Consider the following 19,161-nt stretch of genomic DNA (forward strand, 5'->3'; position numbering starts at 1 on the left):
TGTCCTGATAAGGTATTGAACTGGAACAGGAAAGTGGGTTTAAGGAGCTTTTACTCCTAAACAATGAGGTAGGTGACTGGAGAGGCAAGCAGATAACCCACAGAGTGGGAAGCTGTGCTGTGCCCAGGGTCTCAGCTGTGTTTAGCTCCCTTGCGAGTGGGTGGGGACCAGAATGTGGAGTCTGTGACAGAAGTGATGAGCTGTAATTGTGGCAGAGAGCACAGAGCCCCAGCAACTCCCAAGTTCTTAAAAATCTCAGATAAGTAATTCAGTATGGGCAGGTGGATTGGGGCCTCGCCTTCCAGCTGCCTTTTGAGGTGAACTGGGAAACCAGCTGAGCTCTAGGAGCCTCTACCAAGAGCAACCACAGCTATTTATTGAGCACTCACTATGTGCTTAACACTTTGCATCTTAAACATTTTATAGAGATTGTCTCTTTCAATCCTCAACTGCCCTATGCAGTAGACATTACCATTTGTTATGAGGTGAGCTGTGTTTCCCCCAAAGTCATGTGTTGGCATTTTAACCCCTAGGACCTCAGAATATGACTCTATTGGGATTTATGGTCTTTAAAGAGGTAATTAAATGTAAATAAAGTCATCAGAGTGTGAACATAGTTAATAGGACTGGTACCCTTATGAGAAGAGGAAATTTGGATACAAACAGGAAAGACCCTATGAAGACAAAGGGAGAAGATGGCCGTCTGCAAGGCGAAGAGAAAACGCCTCAGAAAAAACTAACCCTGCTAACGTCTTGATCTCAGATTTCCAGCCTCTAGGACTGTGAGAAAGTAAATTTCTGTTCTTTAAGCCACCTGTTCTGTGGTACTTTGCTATGGGAGCCCTAGCAAATTAATATACCCTTGTTTTACATCTGAGAAAACTGAGGATAGAGAGATGACACAACTTACAGAAGTTCTCACAGTGATGGCTGGATTGACCTGGGAATGAAATCTATCTGTGTCTGATTCCAAACCTTGTGCCCACAATGAACAGGTTATACTGAGTCCTGGGTTTGTTTGGCGTAAGGCGGCTTCTCCTCACTTTTGAAATCACACCTGGCACCTAGATCTTTGACTTCAGGTCCACTGTTCTCAGTAATATTTCGTACTTTCTCCCCTGCCACACTTTTCTTTAGAGGTGAGATCCTGGACAGGAATGGTGTAAACAGGTGACTTGAGTTAGGGGTTCAGTGAATATGGAAGATTGGCCTCTGGGACGTCCCTTCTCAGTTCTCCCATGAACAGAGATGATGGAGAGGCGTTCTTCGAAGTGGTTTGTACCTGCTTGGAAGTATGTGGAACTTATCCCCAAAATGGGCAGATAACAGGTACTTAATATAACACTTCCACCGTTGCTGAGAAATTTGGTGGCTCCTAATCAGGGGGAAATAATAAAATCACCTGGGTAATTAAAAAAAAATACCCAAGTCCTGATCCTAGACGTTCCATTTTAGGAAGCCTGTGTGTGTGGGGGGGGGGCGGAAATCTGGGCACCCATAACCGTTTTCCCTCCTTTTAAATCTTCCCTGGTAATTTTGATGTACCCCATCAGATGGGGAACCCATGAAATTGTGGAATGACTCATTTCTGTTGGTGCTTCTAAAACTATTGAAATGGTTGCATTCCAATAATATTAACATCATAAAACTCTTCCATTTTAACTTCCCTTATTTACTCATAGACTTCTGTATTTTCCATGGTTCTTTCAACTTTAGCATATTTTGAGGTTGGGAGGACATGATAAGAGCCATTGTCCTAACAGAAGACCTCTAAGCCAACAGAATTAATTATTCTGTGTGGTCGTTAGTAGATCTAAATGTAAGCCCACAATAGGTAGGCACAACCCAATATCTTTTTGAAATCTGTTCCTTCTGAGGTCAGCTTATTTTGTACACAGTTGCATTTTCCACCCTTTCCTCCAGATGGCCCCAGAATTCAGGATCAGCTGGGAAGCTGACCAGACTGGCTTGTAGCCTCATCAGTTAGGGAAACATTAGCCAATAGGATTTGAGGTTTTATAATACTTGTTGGAAGAACTGTTATGTTCTCTTTTAGAGTCCCTGTTCTTTCCTACTGCTGTTCTCAGCTCTCAACCTCTAGCCAAAGGATACAGAACAATGTGTTCTCGTCAGGGTAGTGGCTAGTGATGCTAGAATACAAGGCCAGAGATGTAGCTAAGAACTCAGGTCTTTTAACAACAGGGATCTCTAAAAGTCTTTGTGTACACTTGTCAGTAAAAATGTTTAGTTCACGTCTTCAATATATAGATATTTATGTACAAATTACGTGTTGTACAATTTTATTAGTATATACCTTATAAAATGTGCCCTCAAATAGAAACTTAAAAAGAATGAGCAAAAAAATACAGTAGCAGTTCTATGATCTTCTTTCTGTGCTCCAGTGAGGGTCACTTTGGAAGCTGCTGCTTTAGAAAATGACGTTTTTTGGACAGGGACTTGGGGAAAGAGCATAGAGATTGATCTTGGGGTTGTTTTGGCTGCAGGCATCTTTCTAATTCCCGTTGTTGTCTTGTAGCTTTAGTGAAGAGTGTGTTTATACAGGGAAAGGCAGGACCTGGCAATCAGTGAGAGAGATTGCCTTTATGTGGAAGGTTCAGTGCCCTCTCATTGCTGGAATTTCAGGGTAGAATGTGCCAGGCATAGTACCAGAGGATAAAAACAGGAGTAAGACAAGTCTTAAATCTCCATTTCAAGAAGCTCATTAGGGCCAGGGTCTAGTGGACAGTGTAGGGGAAGTTAGACTAAAGTTGACTAATAGACTTAGCATAGTGCCCAGGCCTTCACTGTGTTCTCCAGCCTGCGCAGTCTGAGCGATAGTGATCTGTTGGGGGAAGGGAGGCAGAGAAAAGGTTCTACCCTGTTTCCCCGAAAATCAGACTGAGCTGGATAATCAGCTCTACTGCGTCTTTTGGAGCAAAAATTAATATAAGACCTGGTCTTATTTTACTGTAATATAAGATCGGAAATATAATATAATGTAATATAATATACTGGGTCATATATTAATTTTTGCTCCAAAAGACGCATTAGAGCTGATTGGCTGGCTAGGTCTTATTTTCGGGGAAACACAGCAGTTGAGGGTGTGTGTAATACTAAAAAGGTATTTGATGGGAAAGATAAAGGAGGCATGGTTTTATCTGAACTCTTCTGAGACTCCTTCCCCACCCTTCACTCTATGTAGCCATAGATTGAATTGAGCCTTGAGGGACCAAATCTTGCTCCTTGGTGACTCAGATAGCATCACATTGTTATCTGTCTGGTAGCTGTCATATCTTTGGGGCTCAAGAATACACCCAGGTGCTATAAAGCCCAAATTCTAAAATTCAGTTTGTTTTTGAACTTAATAATCAAGAGAGAAGTTGCTTAATAAATTGATATTAAAGCAATCAGACCATTCCATAATAGAAGGAAGGTTACATATTGAGTTTACAGAGCTCAAAAGAGTCATATAATTTTTTTTTTCATTTGGGGGAATACTGGGGGACAGTGTGTTTCTCCAGAGACTTACCCTTCAGTCTAGTTGTGGAGGGCGCAGCTCAGCTCCAAGTCCAGTCGCCGTTTTCAGTCTTTAGTTGCCCACCATCCCATGTGGGAATTGAACCAGCAACCTTGTTGTTGAGAATCGGGGCTCTAACCAACTGAGCCATCCGGCTGCCCCTCTGGCAGCTCAGTGGCAGCTTGTTGTCTTCAATCTAGTTGTGGAGGGCGCAGCTCACTGGCCCATGTCGGAACTGGCAACCCTGTTGTTCAGAGCTCGTGCTCTAACCAACTGAGCCATCCGGCCGTCCCGAGACATATGATTTTATGGAATTAAATTGGGATTTTAAAATAAGGCAGACGGATCAAATAAGTATGGTCATGGAATGGAAAACTAGAAGACAACTACCCTAGTGTTCCACTTAAATGTTTGCCCCCTGTGCCAGGCATTGCTCCCCCCCAAGGCTAAGGCTAAGGTTTCCATGGTATACTTGATCTCAGGCAAATACAATTTGACCTTTCACTTCCCCAAATGTCAAGTAGGCATAACCTGATCTAACAGAAATTATGTTGAGATTTGAAAAAAAAAAAATCGAGTAGTTAGCGATACTTTATTTAAAGGCAACACTTGTTTTCATTCTGAAAATCCTGTATGCTCAATTAGAAAAGAATTAGAAATGGTAGAAGAGCAGAAAACAATCCTGTCTTCTCACTGCAAAAGAAAATCACCACGAACATACTTTCCAGCATAATTTCCCAACATGTGGGTGCCTTTTTGTGAAGAGGACGCTTAGTCAGAGCCATTGTGGGAGGACGGATGGCTGGGCGGCTGTTGGCACATGAGCCTGGGCAGGATCAGAAATACCAATTTCTCTGTTGAAACCAGCCTGAATGCAAGATGGATCACAAGAGGACACCTAGGAGAATATGAAAGCAGTTTCTTCTGATGCTATCTTGTAATGTTGGAACAATCCTTTTGCCTAGTGGGCACATGTGCTACCTTGGGTTAGGCACATGATAGCTAGCGAACTGAGATATAACCTGCAAGATAAGCCTTTCTCCACATCTGTTTGAACTTGTTCTATCTTGTCTTAAGGATAGAGCTGAAACGTGCCCCAGGTTTGCTTCTCTCTTTTCTCAGGTCCCTTTGGGAAGAGATGCAACTTAATTTGTATCCCTTCTGTAATACACAACATCAAAAGTTACACACCAGGGCCATTGGTTAGTTTACCTGAATGGAAAAATTAGAAAGTAAGCTCCAAGGAAAGCCTAGAACAAACCATCTGTACTGAAAGTCAGTGTTAATTTTTTCTAATCCATTGCAGAGCAATCCTTTTGTCAGATTCAATAAAAACAAATTATTAGAAAAATTAAAAGGAAAAACCCAAATTCAAGCCCAAATTTTGGATTCAACAGACTTAAAAGTACTCTGTGGCATTGCAATACAATTCCTAAGTGCTTTTTCTGGTTTCTATGCTTAACTGTGACCCAGATTTGCACTGTACCTTAGACCACATGTTGAATTTTCTAAGGTGTAGGGAACGGATAATTTCTGATGGACTTGCAACCTTGGATGCAAGGTTGCATCCAAAAGTCTCTTTTCTCAGGGAGTGAGGTAGGGATAGAAAATAAATAAATACTAATAAATTGTTTATAGTGATAAATGGAAAATAAAGAGTAATAAGATAGAAAATGGGAGGAGAATGGGCTATTTTAAACATACTAGTTCAAGTAGTCTCACTGAGAAGTTTCATATATGTACATATCCCAAATTATGAATAGTCAGATATTCAGAGATCTGCAGGAAGAACATTCTGGGCAGAGGACAGCAAGTGCAAAGGCCCTGGGGTAGAGGTATCTTTGACACATTCAAAGACAGAAGTGTTAGTGAGACCTACAGAGAGCCGAATTGAAAGTAAGTTGATGTGGCCAAAGTTATCTTTGGGCTTCATGTCGGTTGATACTGGATAAAAGACTAAATTAGGGAAGTGTAGATAAGGAAAAAGGTGAAACTGTGGGAACAGTTGAGTTGGGTTGCAACTGGGAAATACATAGGACCCAAGAAAATCAGGAATCTCATCCATGTCTTAGCCCAGAGTCCTGCTGTGTGGAGAGGAGGGCAAAGGAGGCCTGTTTCTTTAGGGGAAAAATGCTAGATGAGGAGCCTGGGAGGGATGGGTTTGGAGAGAGGGGCCTGGCCTCATGGATCGGCAACAAGGAAGGCTTTTAAAGGTGTATTGGAGGGAGTTTTCAGTAGCAGTTGGTACCTGAAGCGGGGCCTAGAGACAACCTGCGGGTGCATTTGTCACATTTAACTCAACAAGCACTCTGAAATCAACTTGCCATTCACACCACTTTAGGATTTCAACAGAGTGCAGCACAGTCATGGACATTTATGTTTGAACAACTGAGCTTCCTGCCGTATGAAAAGGAATCCTTCAAATGTTAAGTGCCATCTTGATACTTCCCATGATGGAGGGGTGGAGATAGGCTGTTGTCCTTATCTAAAGTGATTTAAAATTTCTCTTCTGAATGTTGCACTTTCTATTATACTTTCCACCCAGGTCTCCATCCACCTGGCTCTTTTACCTAAATTTAAAGGACTTTTTTTTTTTTTTTTAAAGTGATATTAGAAACAGTAAGGTTTTCAACAGCAGGCAACCTGAAGTGATCTATTGAGGAAAAAGATGCTTCAGCCACACATGGACATACATTTAAAACAGGTCAATCCGTGGGAGAAAATATTTTAATTTGGAGTCACCTAACTCCTGAAGTTACTGAGATTTTGTGCTTAAAGAAAAAAAGGAAGTGATGCCTATGAACACAAATTTCAATTTTCATACTTATTTTCCCACATGTAGAAAACCAGGCTGAATTTGTAAGTTTTTCAGTATTCAAATAGTTTTAAAAGCACCATTTCTTTTTGAGAGTGGACTTTTGCTCACCTTAAGGTGCAGGCTCAGCTGAAACCTGAGTGAAGGATACTACTTTATTTTTGACTCTTAAAAAGAATACACACACACACACACACACACACACACACACACACACACGAGGTTGGACAATTAAGTTTGCAAACTCATCCTAGAAAAAAGTGCTGCATACCTCATTGCTGAATATCACTATGGTCACCTTCAAAGTACTCCCCCTGGGAAGCTATGCACTGACTCCAGTGCCTAGTCCACCCTTCAAAGCAATTTGGGAACTCTTTTTCTGGAATGGCCATCAGCGCTGTCGGCATATTACACTTGATGTCCTGAAAGTCATCAAAATGTCTTCCTTTCAATATTTCCTTTATCTTCGGGTAAAGAAAGAAGTCACTGGGGGCCAGATCAGGTGAGTAGGGAGGGTGTTCCAATACAGTTATTTGTTTACTGGCTAAAAACTCCCTCATAGACAGTGCTGTGTGAGCTGGTGCACTGTCGTGATGCAAGAGCCATGAGTTGTTGGCGAAAAGTTCAGGTCATCTAACTTTTTCACGTAGCGTTTTCAGCACTTCCAAATAGTAAACTTGGTTAACTGTTTGTCCAGTTCTTACAAATTCATAATGAATAATCCCTCTGATATCAAAAAAGGTTAGCAACATCCTTGCAACAAGTTTGCGAACTTAACTGTCAGACCTACGTGTGTGTGTGTGTGTGTGTGTGTGTGTGTTGCATGTACGTGTAGTAACCTAAGAATAATATAAAGTTTTAGAGCAGAAAGGACACAAATTCTGACCCTTTGCTTCTTGAACAGAAGAGGACATGGAGGTGCTGTCCCTTGCCCAAGGTCGCACAGGTAGTTAAGAGCAGAGCCGAGGCTGGAGCTGGGACTAGTCCAGCAATCTTTAGTTCGTGCACTCTCCTTTTATTATGTAACTGTTTACTCTTTGAATATTACAAATGCTGGAACCACATGATAAAGTAGCATATTTTCTTCTAATATTCAATTTTGGAGGTAGATAATATTTCAACAACTAATGGCAACTGAGAAATGCGTTGCATTTGATATGTTTTATTTTTGGCATTTAGGTTTTCCGAGGACATTAGTGCAGGCGGAAGCCCTGGACAGAATCTGTGACCTGGATCTAGTGATCACTCTGAACATTCCATTTGAAACGCTCAAAGATCGGCTCAGCCGACGTTGGATCCACCCGCCTAGTGGGAGGGTCTATAACCTGGACTTCAATCCGCCTCATGTACAAGTAAGAATGTACAACATACTCTCACAGACTGACCAGAAAGAGGCAAAATATTTCCATGGACAAGTGGGTAACAGATATGAAGACTGTTCAAAAAAAAAAGCAAATGTACTTAGCCAGCAAATATTTAAAATTTTCATTCACTAGTAGTCAGGGAATGCAAATTAAAGTTTATGACATTGATTGCTGGTTGGGATCTGGGAAAAATGGTACTCTCATCTTTATTATGTATATGCAATATTAAGTCTTTTTAAAAAGCAACCTGGCAGCCACCATTAAGGATGCCTTCCCAGCTCCTGGGTGCCATAGGTTCAGTTAAGTTTCAATGTTTTTTTCATTTTGGCTGAGCACTAAATGCCTTTTCAAGTCTTCCTTTTAAAATGTAAGTGGTTCTTGAGTCCCTTTAATTAGATCTTTCCTCTTTTCCATCCCAAGAAGCTAGTACAGGAAAAAAGAAAAAAAAAAATGAATGGGGATAAAAAGAGTTCTGCATATGCACTGATGTCCAGCACAAATGCTTCACATTGTGGTGTGCCTAGACCTGCTTTTGCAAAGATTCTCATAAAGTTTGAGAAGCTTTAACACCGACTTGGTTTCCAAAGATGGGGGTTTCCTAAAAACACCTGCAGTTATAATGCTACTTATGCTATTTCCAAAGGCAGCAGTGAAAGTGCTTGTCTGGGCCAACTCCACCAGCCGCAGTGGCCCAGCTCCCTGGAAAGACGATGCTCTTGCCCTAGCATCCTTCTGCTCTTTCTGGAAGCAGCTGTATTTGATGGTCCTCTCAAGTCCTGAAGATGGCTTCTGAGCTTTGCAGCCATAAGTAAAATAAAAGAGGGGAGTGGGTGATGAACAGCCTCTCTCATCCCCATCTCTCCTATTATGTCAGGGTAACAGCCATGGGATGCACATGTGATAATTGTGTGGCTCACCAATAAATCGTACGTGTAAGTTATGTACCCAAAGCCCTGAGCTGTAATGGAATTTTAGTGCATTTCAAATTTATAGCCAGTTTCTGATTTTTCAATTGAGTTGACTGGGACTTTGGTTCTGCTCTAGCCTGCCTTTTGACAGATTTATTTCTCTTGACTATCTCCTGTGGTCGGTAATAACCATGGACATGGAAGGCAAAATTCTGATCCATCCAATTTGCTATTTAGAAGTATGGTTCCTGAGGAGACTGAAATACATTGAAAATCTGTTTTGTCTTTTTTTTCAATTGCAGTTTTTCAGTTCTCAGATTGTTTGTTCCTGATTATTGTGTATCTATGATTCATGCCTCTTTTAATTCACCCTTACATAACTTACTATTCGATTTAGTAAAATAACCTGAGTAGATTAATCTCAGAAAAGCTACATGATAGAATTTGAGCAGAGACAGGACTGAAACACCTTCTCCTAGATTAGTGTTTTCCTGAGTATGCCAGTTGGTTCTTTGAGACATTTTGTTTTCTATATGAAGAACTCAGGCTTCAGTTTTAGAAATATGCCGAGGGCCAGAGTGACATCGTTTAAAGGTTGCTTGTTGGGGGAGGCTGCATTGGGACTGAAGCTGTGTGTTGAAGGTATCATTGATTAATAGCACTGGAGCATGTTTGGAAAGGCGCGAGAAGTTCATAAAGGTTTAATGTCTGTTCATGTGAAATGAGGTGAATATGCTGTGAAGAGTGCTATGTTTTTTTCAAGTACCTTCACCATCACCATTGTTACCCAGGCCTAACTCATTGTGTGGTAGGAATCAAAGGTGAACACGTGCTTTTGCACAGGAACGTTTTTACCTGTGGAGTGGCCCAACGGTTGCCCGTATTAACTGGTTTCTCTGGTATTTGTAGGGGATTGATGATGTCACGGGTGAACCATTAGTCCAGCAGGAGGATGATAAACCTGAAGCAGTTGCCGCCAGGCTACGACAGTACAAGGATGTGGCAAAGCCAGTCATCGAACTATACAAGTGAGTGTGTGTCAGCGTTTTCATGGCAGCTGGCCCACAAGCAAGGTGTGGAGACTCATGGGCAGGGCCTTGGGCTGACGTAGGGTAGGTAGTGTTTCTGTCAGCCAGATAAGCCCCAAAGGCCCAGCACAGCCCCAGAGGTCAGATGAAATGCTCCAGTTGTTTGTAGGGGATAAGACCCCATACTTTCATGCTAAAACCTTATAAGCTCTGAGTCCTGATTGTCTCTGTCTGTTTGGTAGTAAATTGCACCTAGACTTACTTTCATTTTGCTTTTTAAGTGGCCGAAATAATTGTTTACATTTTGACATTTTCCCACATGTCTTATTTGGATAGTATATTAGAAGGGACTTTTTGGCCTACATGTGTCTAGGAGTTTAACAAAAGCTAGCACTGTAAGCTGCAGATTGCAAATTCAGATGGCTGGGAAGGGCCAGGTAGGTGTTGCAAATGACCACTTCTGCTGCTCCTGTCAATTATCAACACAGGGCAGTCAGGCACAATATGACCAGTGAGCTCTGTTTTTCAAGAGAAGCAGAAATCTGGCTCTCTGTGCAGGAAAAAAAAAAAAAATAAATCCCAATTTTTATATTGGCAACAAATTAAAAAACTTTTAGCAGCATGCAAGCCAAACCAAACCCACATGCAGACGGCACTCAGGACAGCAGTTTGCAGCCTCTGCTATGATCCACTTGCTGACCTGTAGCCCCCAAATAGTTGAGCAAGCCTTTCAATCAGAGGTTCCTAATCAGATTATTATGATTCATCCGTATTTCATGATCATGGCAAGTCATAAAGGTTTTACAGCACCAAATTTTGTCAATGATTGGATTTTCAAGTGTGTAGTGAGGCAGATTTGTGATTGTCCCCAAAGAGTGATGTCGAAGAAAAGGTGGCATCATGACAAGTTTGCCAGAATTGCAAAAGCTATGATTTATTTAGCTGTCCCCAGTGGGGCGGCGGGGGTGTTAATACATTTGAAGGGACTGTTTGGCACGTAGCGTTGTGTAATAGAGACCATGAGATCATGCTTGCATTATACCTAGGATCTTTATCCACCCTGATATTATGTTAAAAGGAAATCTAAAATGCCTTTTGTGTTGGACTCTGTTTTTCAGGAGCCGAGGAGTGCTCCACCAATTTTCTGGAACGGAGACTAACAAAATCTGGCCTTATGTTTACACGCTTTTCTCGAACAAGATCACACCTATTCAGTCCAAAGAAGCATACTGAGCCCGCCCAGTGGAAGAACTAGGAAGATGTGGTCATTCTTTCAATTGTATGTGTAGTATTGGTGCTGTGCCCAATTAGAAGCTAGCGGAGCTAGTTTGCAACATCTTTTCTAGTTTAAATGATGAACTGATATGAAAACTAATGAGTAGAAAGAGTTGATGAAGAGGCTCTTCTCTGCCTTTCAAAAGAAGGGTTACCTACACACGTTTAAGATGTCTCTGCACCTGTCTCAAGCCCTTCACAAGAAAGCAAGTACAGGCTGGACTTCAGCGGTGTCTAACCCCAGCTCTAGCTGATTTTTGACAGTCCTGTTGTTGCCATAGTAGCCTTTTTACAGTGATGGTGGTGGTCTCTGGTTCTCTCCATTCCCTAAAGGCTGTTGAACCATAGCCCCAGCAGGCCTGAGAATGCCAAGGGCTGTCGCCTGGGCTTTGTCCCATGTTCTCTGGGATGTGTCCCCTTGGTGACAACGGGATTGAAGCCAGTTGCTCTCAGTGGTCGCTTCTTTGACTTGGACTATGTCCACAATTCACTTTTCCTGTTTGCAGTGACACCTTTTCTGCAAACACATTCCATAGACTTTCCTTTTCAGACATCCTGGATTGAACAGACTTGGCTTCTGCTATTTTTATTAAACTGTATTTTTTGACATCTGTTTTCTCTCTTCCTAGGCTAGTAAGTGATATGGATAGTTACTGTTTTCATCCCTCTGAAATGCCTTTCTAAGAGCTGAGAGTTAGAGGACGATGTTAAATCACTTCACGCACCAGGAACTGACCTATGCAGAGCGTCTACGTAAAGTGCCGGTCAGACTCTCATGGGTGGACACTGCTCCTTTCTTTTATTGTGGAAAAATAAAATTCTCAGAGTCTTTGGGAAATCCTCCAAAAAAAGAAGGAATGTTCACCTACAGAAGTGTTAAAAGATAATATCTTATGTATAGGTTTAATAAGACCATAGGGAATTACTGGACTAAAAGAATAGTGTAGCTTTTTATTCAAGACAGAAAAACTGTATTTTGAAAGTGCTGCTAAATGTTGATGCTGAGAGTGTGTTTCTCCTGTGACTGACCCAAGCATATTATAAATAGCTGGTGAAGGCCATGGAGCCTGGGAGGTTGAGGAAACATGTTGCACTAGCTGTGCCTGGATTAAGTACGACAGCTTTACAATTATGAGAAAACAAAATCTTCCTTTATTTTTTCCCTATTCCAAAGATTCTTTCTATAGGGTGGCCATTAAGTCTAGAAATATGGATAATACTATTTTGTCCCTTTGTAATGTAATATCAATAAACCATTTATTAAGGATTTGCTTGGTTTCCAGACTTGGCGGCCACCTTGTATAATTCTTGCTCTCCTCTGGGAAGGACAATGAAATCTATTCCTGTTGCCTTAAAAATGAATACCCCTCTTCATGCATCATGATTATCCCCAGGGAGGGTCCTTTACTATTCCTGGGAGTGACTTCAGTGTCGTCATTGCCTTTGGAGTTTTGGGGAGAGGTTATAGGAAGTGGAAAATGGTCTGATCCGTGGTTCCATACTCTATTCTTCCAGCCTTTTCTCTCCCTTCCAGCAAAATAGACAGTTACAGCAGCATCAGGTCACTCGGTATGTCTCAACCACGTTTGCTGTTTCTGAGATGGCCCAGCACAGAGAGCCTTTCCTAGGTGACACCAATAAAAGACCTTTTCTGTGGTCTTTGAAAGATGATGCTTGTTTCATGCTCAGTGGCCTGAAAAAATCGATTTCTGATTTTTTTCAACAAACCAATGTGTCCCTCAATGATTTTGTAAAAAATTCAAGTTTTCTTGAAAATATTTTGACAAACGTAAAATTCAAGGGACAGCTCTTCTTGGTTTTCTTTCTACTGCCACACGCATAGGTCCTTCATTCTTACATGGAAAGAGTAGTTTGGATGGTCTCTAAGATCCCTACCTGTCCTCACAATCTGTGATTGCAACCAGCTCTGAATTCATTTTGCTTTCCATTCTCCTGACAGGCTTCCTACTTTCTTAGAACTTGAAAACGTGGCTGTGTTAATACCCTTTCACACTAAGGCAAACACAAAAGAGGTACCCTTTATCAAAGGCCTACTGAGTGATATGTGCAGTTTCAGGACCTTGGCAAACATCTCATTTCATCTTTCAAGCATCCCAATGAGCTAGGTACGATTCCATTTGTATAAAGAAGGAAGGCCAGGTCAGAGATGGGCAGTGTCCTCCCCACGCTCCTGCTGTCAGTAAACCACACCCAGGTTTTCCTGACTGCAGCCTGAGCTCGCTCCTGAATGTTAGTTAACCTGCTGTGTCCTGTCCCACGCAACCCAGGGCGTGGGCCTGTGTACTTTTGCTTGTATTTATGAGTGGCCTCTCATTAAAACAGCAGAGTTCCCTAGGGTGACATTCAGCTGTGAATAAGACTGTTTGTTTTGCTTTGCGCCCCCCCCCCCCCCCCCCCCCCCCCCCCCCCCGTGCTTAAGCAAAGGAAGCTGCTAGTGGAAAGTCTGAGCACTTGATACTCCTCTGTAACTACTTGTTTATAAATAAAATGAAAGGCTGTCAAAGTAGGCTGGTGTAGGGTCCAGGCTAATCTGTGGAGGAGGTGAGCTCATGTTCCTCACCTACCCTTTGGGGTCTGTGTTCTTGTGCCCCTCCAGGGACCTTTACCCTTGAGCCACACTCCACCATGGTGCTCGCACATCGGTCTGGGCTCCTGGGAGCTAGCCAGATACTACTCACTTTTTTTGCCTGAGATCAGAACAAATCAGTCCCTTGCTCCCACTCCCAATCCAGGCCCTGATAATAAACTCATCCTTCCTAGGTCCTAGCAGGTGAATTCTCAATGTGATTGAGCATCTAACACAGGGTAACCCTTGACTTTCTACCATCGTCCTATATTATATTACACATTAACGTGATATTCTGAATGCCACATTCACACCTTTGCCCACCATCTGACGTGGTGGCATTGCTTGTCATGCACAATCCTGGCAAAACCAGAGGAGATTGGCTTCCTGTCTTCTCCTTCCCCAGGGTCACTCCCCGTCACCCTCTGGCAGCCCAGCTCAGATGAGTTCCAGCTTCACTCAGAGTGTGCCCCTCTCTTTGGTAGGGAAGGGAAAAGGTAAGAAGAGCCATGGGTGAGAGGTGCTTCCCTGGCTTTTCCTGCCTCTTAAAATGCTGTTGAGACGTGATAATGTTAGATAGAAAGATGCCCGTGCAAACCCATAAATAGGGTTTAAGTTCAATATTTGACTTTCGCTGTTTGTCTAAACAGTTTACCAGCCTGCTGGTGGGGGGGTGTCTTTGCTCAAATCATAAAGATTACAAATTTCCAAATGTGTTACAGTAAATGCATTCTTCCTAGTTACTGTTTATTGGAACTTCATGCTAAGCTCGTTACCTGCATTGTGTAAATCTTCCACAATTACTCTAGGTAATAAGTATTCAATTATCTTGCCGCCTTGTATTTAAACACTGAAATAACCCTGTTCACGTGAACTTGTGTTTTCATGTACCCATAGGGATGAATCAGGAAATTCAACAGGGCATTTTTGGTTCCTTTCTTTAGTTTGACTCTCCCTTCTCATTAACAGGTAAAACCATATATTTGCTCCCACCTGGAATCTGCTTTTGGCGCTCTCATGCTGAGACAGGAAATGGGCACTCAGTGGGTTCTAGTGGTAGGTGCACACTGTATATCTAGAAGGCATATGTCTCATCTGTACTCTGCTGGGTGACAGGAGCTCGGGAGGCAGCCGTATCTACCTGATGAATTTCATTTATTATCTTTCATTTAACAGACAGTATGTTTTCTCACTACAGTTAATTATGCCAGAGAGACAATTCATAAGGCAGTCATGTTCACGGTATGAATTGCTTTCTCTCCATTCCCCTCCATTTTTAGTAACTCCCTTGTCTATTTGATGTGTCAGAAGAAGAACCCAGGAATGGATACTTCTTTTAGCATGGGAATGTGGCCTGGTCATGGGGTCAGTTATCATCCCTTTCCGTTTATAACTGACCCAGTCTGTTTTCCAGACGACAACTGTGCAAGACCCAGATGGCGGGAAATCATGAAGCCATATTTCAACTATGAAGAAAAATCTGCTTCCTGCATCTGTTGAGACGTAGTATAATTACAATTGTTTAGAAATGCCATACCTTATCTTTCTTTTAACAAATTGCACAATTCTTGCCAAAATAAATGCCATTATCTGTATGCTTCAGGGAAGTCCCCAATTTGATTAGTGTGTGTATAAGAAAAAGAGATGGAGATGGTGAAACATTTCCAAAAGGGAGAAAGCTCTTGTATGGCATGGCTATTCCTTCCTTCCCTGGTGATAACCAGGCTATTTCAGGAAGTACAGTGTCGAAAGACAAGATTTCCTGTTGAAAACTTGGCAAAGGAACCGTACACCTAGATGCTCCCTGGGGTTAGTGTGTGTCTAACTCCATTTCATTAAACTTTTCTTTTCTTCACTTGAACACTTTGGCCACAGAGTCAAAAATGTACTAAACAAAAACTGATTTGTATTTAATTTAGAGAAAAGGGAAGAAAAACGAAAATTCAGTCTTCATGTAAGCTCCAGGGTGTCAGGGCTGCGAGGGCTTGTCTAGTTTTATGAGAATTTGTACTACTGATTTTTATATATTCTTGTTTTTGAGATGAACAGCTAGCTCTCTGGGGGAATTGTTGAGTTACAATGGCATTTCACTGTGATTCCTCTCAAGCTCAAATCAATTTTCTAACCTAATGACAACTTGTCTCTTTGGTTTACTGTCCTGTGAAATGTCAGCTCGACTTGCCCAGAAGTTGTGTGTTTACGATGAGTCAGTGCTTTTTTTCAGTGTGAAAGTCCGTCAGCTCTCTTGATTTGGGTGTATGTGCTTATTAATTCAAAGTATCTAAACCTAAACTGTAAATGCTCTCCTAACTGTTAACTGTGTTATTGATGATTTTGATTATCTTGCTTGACGATTATTCATACTTTTTAATTTGATAGAAATAAAGTTTTTTTCCTGCTCATCACTAGTGAATTCATTTACCATTTGTACAGCTTTTTCCACTTGACAATATACATCTGCACAGATATTCTTATTTGTGCCACTCTGCAACCACCGACAGCGTTATCTCCAATTTCCAGACGAGGAAAATAGGGCACGTGGTGTTGCCTGGATAAGGTGACAGTTGGTGGCAGAGCAAGATCCTGAACCCAAGAGTTAGGATCCCCAGCCTCATTTTCTTCTACACCATGTTGTCTCACTTTGTGTACCCTGAAGCAGCTTATTTGTTCAGCACTTTATTCTGCACATATTTTCATGGACAGTCTTTATTTGTGAAACAATTGGATCATGTGAGCAGGTCACATACTACAGATTAGGAGATGGATCAGAGTATGTGATTCTAAATTCAGAGCATCCAGGACTACTCAGCAGAAGCAGAAACCCAGCAAGCCACGAAGGAAACATAGCCTCTGCAGGAGAGGCCCCTTGTGATAAGGAGCGGAGCAAATGCTCTGGCTTCTCCCAGTGTCACACTCTCCAGTCTCCTATGTGGGCTTCCCATTGGCTGAATCCAGCCAGAAGCCAGCTGACAGTAGAGCCTGAGAAACATGTTCTACAGGTTTCTGTGCCCATCGAAAGGTGAGCTGGGTACGATGGCAATGTGGTAAATTATATTAAAGTTCAAGCCTTTTAGGAGGATTTTACATCTCTGCCCCATTGGCTTCATGCTGGGTCATATGATTTGCTTTAGCCAATGGAATGTGAGAAGAAATGAAGTCTGCCACTTCTGAGCATTAAGCCTTAGGAGCCAGAGTATGGGACCAATCTCTCCCGCTGTAATGAGGCTGGTCTCATGGGGCTTTTCTTTCAACCTGGATCCTAAAGTGAAGACGTGGAGCAGGGATGTAGCCAATCCACGATGGATGAGTAGCGTGCATGAAAAAAAAAAAACTTTTATAAGCCACTGAGATTTGGCTGAGTTGGGTACCACAGTATAATTTAGCCCAAGCTGCCTGATAGAAATGGGCCTAGTATATATCCTGCCATCCAGTTATAATTTTGATTCTTTTATCAAGCACTATTAGATAGAAAGCTGGGGATAGAAAGATGAGTAAGACTGGTTTTTGCCCTTCATTTCCTCACAGTCTCCTGGAGCGGATGGACAGGTGATTACATAACTGGTGGAATTAATAACTGGATTGTACTTGAGATAACCTACAGGGAGTGACTCTTGTCTGACCAAGTAGAGAACAAGGAAGAGCTAATAGTTGAGTGATACAAAGAAAAGGGAACCCAAGCAGAGGGCATGGTATGTGTGTGCCAGGTGGAGGCCAGAGCGGTGTAAGGCAGGACTGGGAAATAAGATAGAGTTGTATGGACGTGGTCTTAACTGTATTCACAGTAGACAGTACAGGCTGCCAGAAAGTGAGTCACAGATTTGCCCGATGTAATTGTACTACAGGTCTGGATTAAGATATGGTAGAGGTCAGCATGAAGGGATGGTTGGAACAGGAGTGAAAACGAATTAAATCCTTCCAGGGGAGAAGTCAGGAACAAAGTGAGCAAAATGAGGGTGTGAGGCAGTAGGAAGCAGCAGGGCCTGGGAGGACGTGGAGCGCATGGCTTTTCCTAAACGGGGAGTCCCGGCTCAGCCTGGAACGACTATTACAACCTTAGGAGTGCTGCCCAGGCATTCTGTTTGTGAAGAGAATCCAGAAATCCGTTCTCGTGTGAAATCTTAAGTTTAAATATTTGCAATTTAAATTTTGATAAAATGTTGCACAGGCCAAAGAGCATATCTGTTTAAGCGAATTTGGGATTTCTGGATTAGAGACATAGGAGGTAGGAATGAAGATCTTCATGGCTAGATAGTTATCTATGAAGTAAAGAGGTAGGATATATAAGAGCAGAAGGGTATGAAGGGAGGTTTTTTTTAACTTTAAAGACAATAAAAATGCATAATTATATAGAATTCTGCTTTATCAGAGAATACCACCTATTCATATAAATCAACTTGAGTTTTTTACCCCAAGTTCAACTGAGTGGGAATTTTCCCATATTCATTTCAGCCAGTTAATATGTAAGGATATAATAATTAAATGAAAACCATACCCATACTTAGGGAAACCTACCTAAACTATATGTGTATGTGTGTATGTGTTTTATATACATACGTGTGTGTGTGTATGTATAAATGTGTGTAAATAGAATTATATATGTGTGTATATATAGGCATATGTCAAAGAAAACAACTTAAAATTTATTGACGTTTCACTCTGTGGAGCCAGGCAAGAGGCCAGCATTTGTACACCAGCTACAGATGAAGAAACTCCCACTCAGAGAAACTGAGTTATTTGTGCAAGACACCTGGCCAGTAAGTGGTGGACTGAAGACCTCACCTCCAGTCAGCGCTCACTTACATGATTAGTCCGCTGGCCTTTCTCCTGCTGCCTCTCACTACCCGCAGACCTAGAGGGACCACAAGTAAGAGTGCTACACTCAAGATAACCCTTGGCCCTGAGCAGAAGGGGTGGGGAGCCCTGTCACTTGGAGGTGATTAGGACTTGGCAGTTTTGAGTCTCCTGTGGCCAGCTTTCCATCCAGGATCCTCGGGCGAGTTCCTCTAACAAGCCTAGAAGGCCTGTGGAGAGATTAGATCTCATGTCTCACTGGGCCTTGATGCCTTCCACTCCCTCATTCAAGGACCATATGCCCTGAGAAAAGGAAACGATTTCCTGACAAGGAAGAATCAAGGATACAAAAATGAATGGTCCCTACCTGGATCAGTCAGGACAGACCAGCCAGTGTCTTCACAGTAGTGACCCACATGCACTGACCACTCCGGATCCACTGTCATATACAAGGTCTGACAGTTAAGTTCGCAAACTCATCCTGGAGAAAGTGCTACGCACCTCATTACTGAATGTCACTACGGTCACCTTCAAAGTACTGCCCTTGGGAAGCTATGCACTAATGCCAGCGCCTAGTCCACCCTTCAAAGCAATTTGGGAACTCTGTTTCTGGAATGGCCATCAGAGCTGTCATATTACCCTTGAAGTCCTGAATGTCATCAATATGTCCTCCTTTCAATATTTCCTTTATCTTCGGGTAAAGAAAGAAGTCATTGGGGGCCAGATCAGGTGAGTAGGGCCGGTGTTCCAATACAGTTATTTGTTTACTGGCTAAAAACTCCCTCACAGATACTGCCGTGTGAGCTGGTGCATTGTCGTGATGCAAGAACCATAAATTGTTGGTGAAAAGTTCAGGTCGTCTAACTTTTCACACAG

The 19,161-nt window shown here is 42.2% G+C and overlaps 1 protein-coding gene across 3 annotated transcripts in view; it reads left to right on the top strand.

The window, feature by feature from the left end:
* Positions 1-15,896, top strand: part of AK4 (adenylate kinase 4) — a 73,823-nt gene extending 57,927 nt beyond the window's left edge. For all 3 annotated transcript variants that reach the window (XM_019731731.3, XM_019731718.3, XM_019731739.3), the window contains 3 exons: positions 7,512-7,684; positions 9,514-9,632; positions 10,751-15,896. In XM_019731731.3, the coding sequence (XP_019587290.1) occupies positions 7,512-7,684; positions 9,514-9,632; positions 10,751-10,865 (407 nt within the window). In that variant the 3' untranslated portion in view covers positions 10,866-15,896. The remainder of the gene's footprint in view (positions 1-7,511; positions 7,685-9,513; positions 9,633-10,750) is intronic.
* The last annotated feature ends 3,265 nt before the right edge of the window (positions 15,897-19,161 follow it).

This window comes from Rhinolophus sinicus, chromosome 14 (genome assembly GCF_057876585.1).
Source record: "Rhinolophus sinicus isolate RSI-liver-muscle chromosome 14, RSI-T2T, whole genome shotgun sequence".
Taxonomy (NCBI): domain Eukaryota; kingdom Metazoa; phylum Chordata; class Mammalia; order Chiroptera; family Rhinolophidae; genus Rhinolophus; species Rhinolophus sinicus.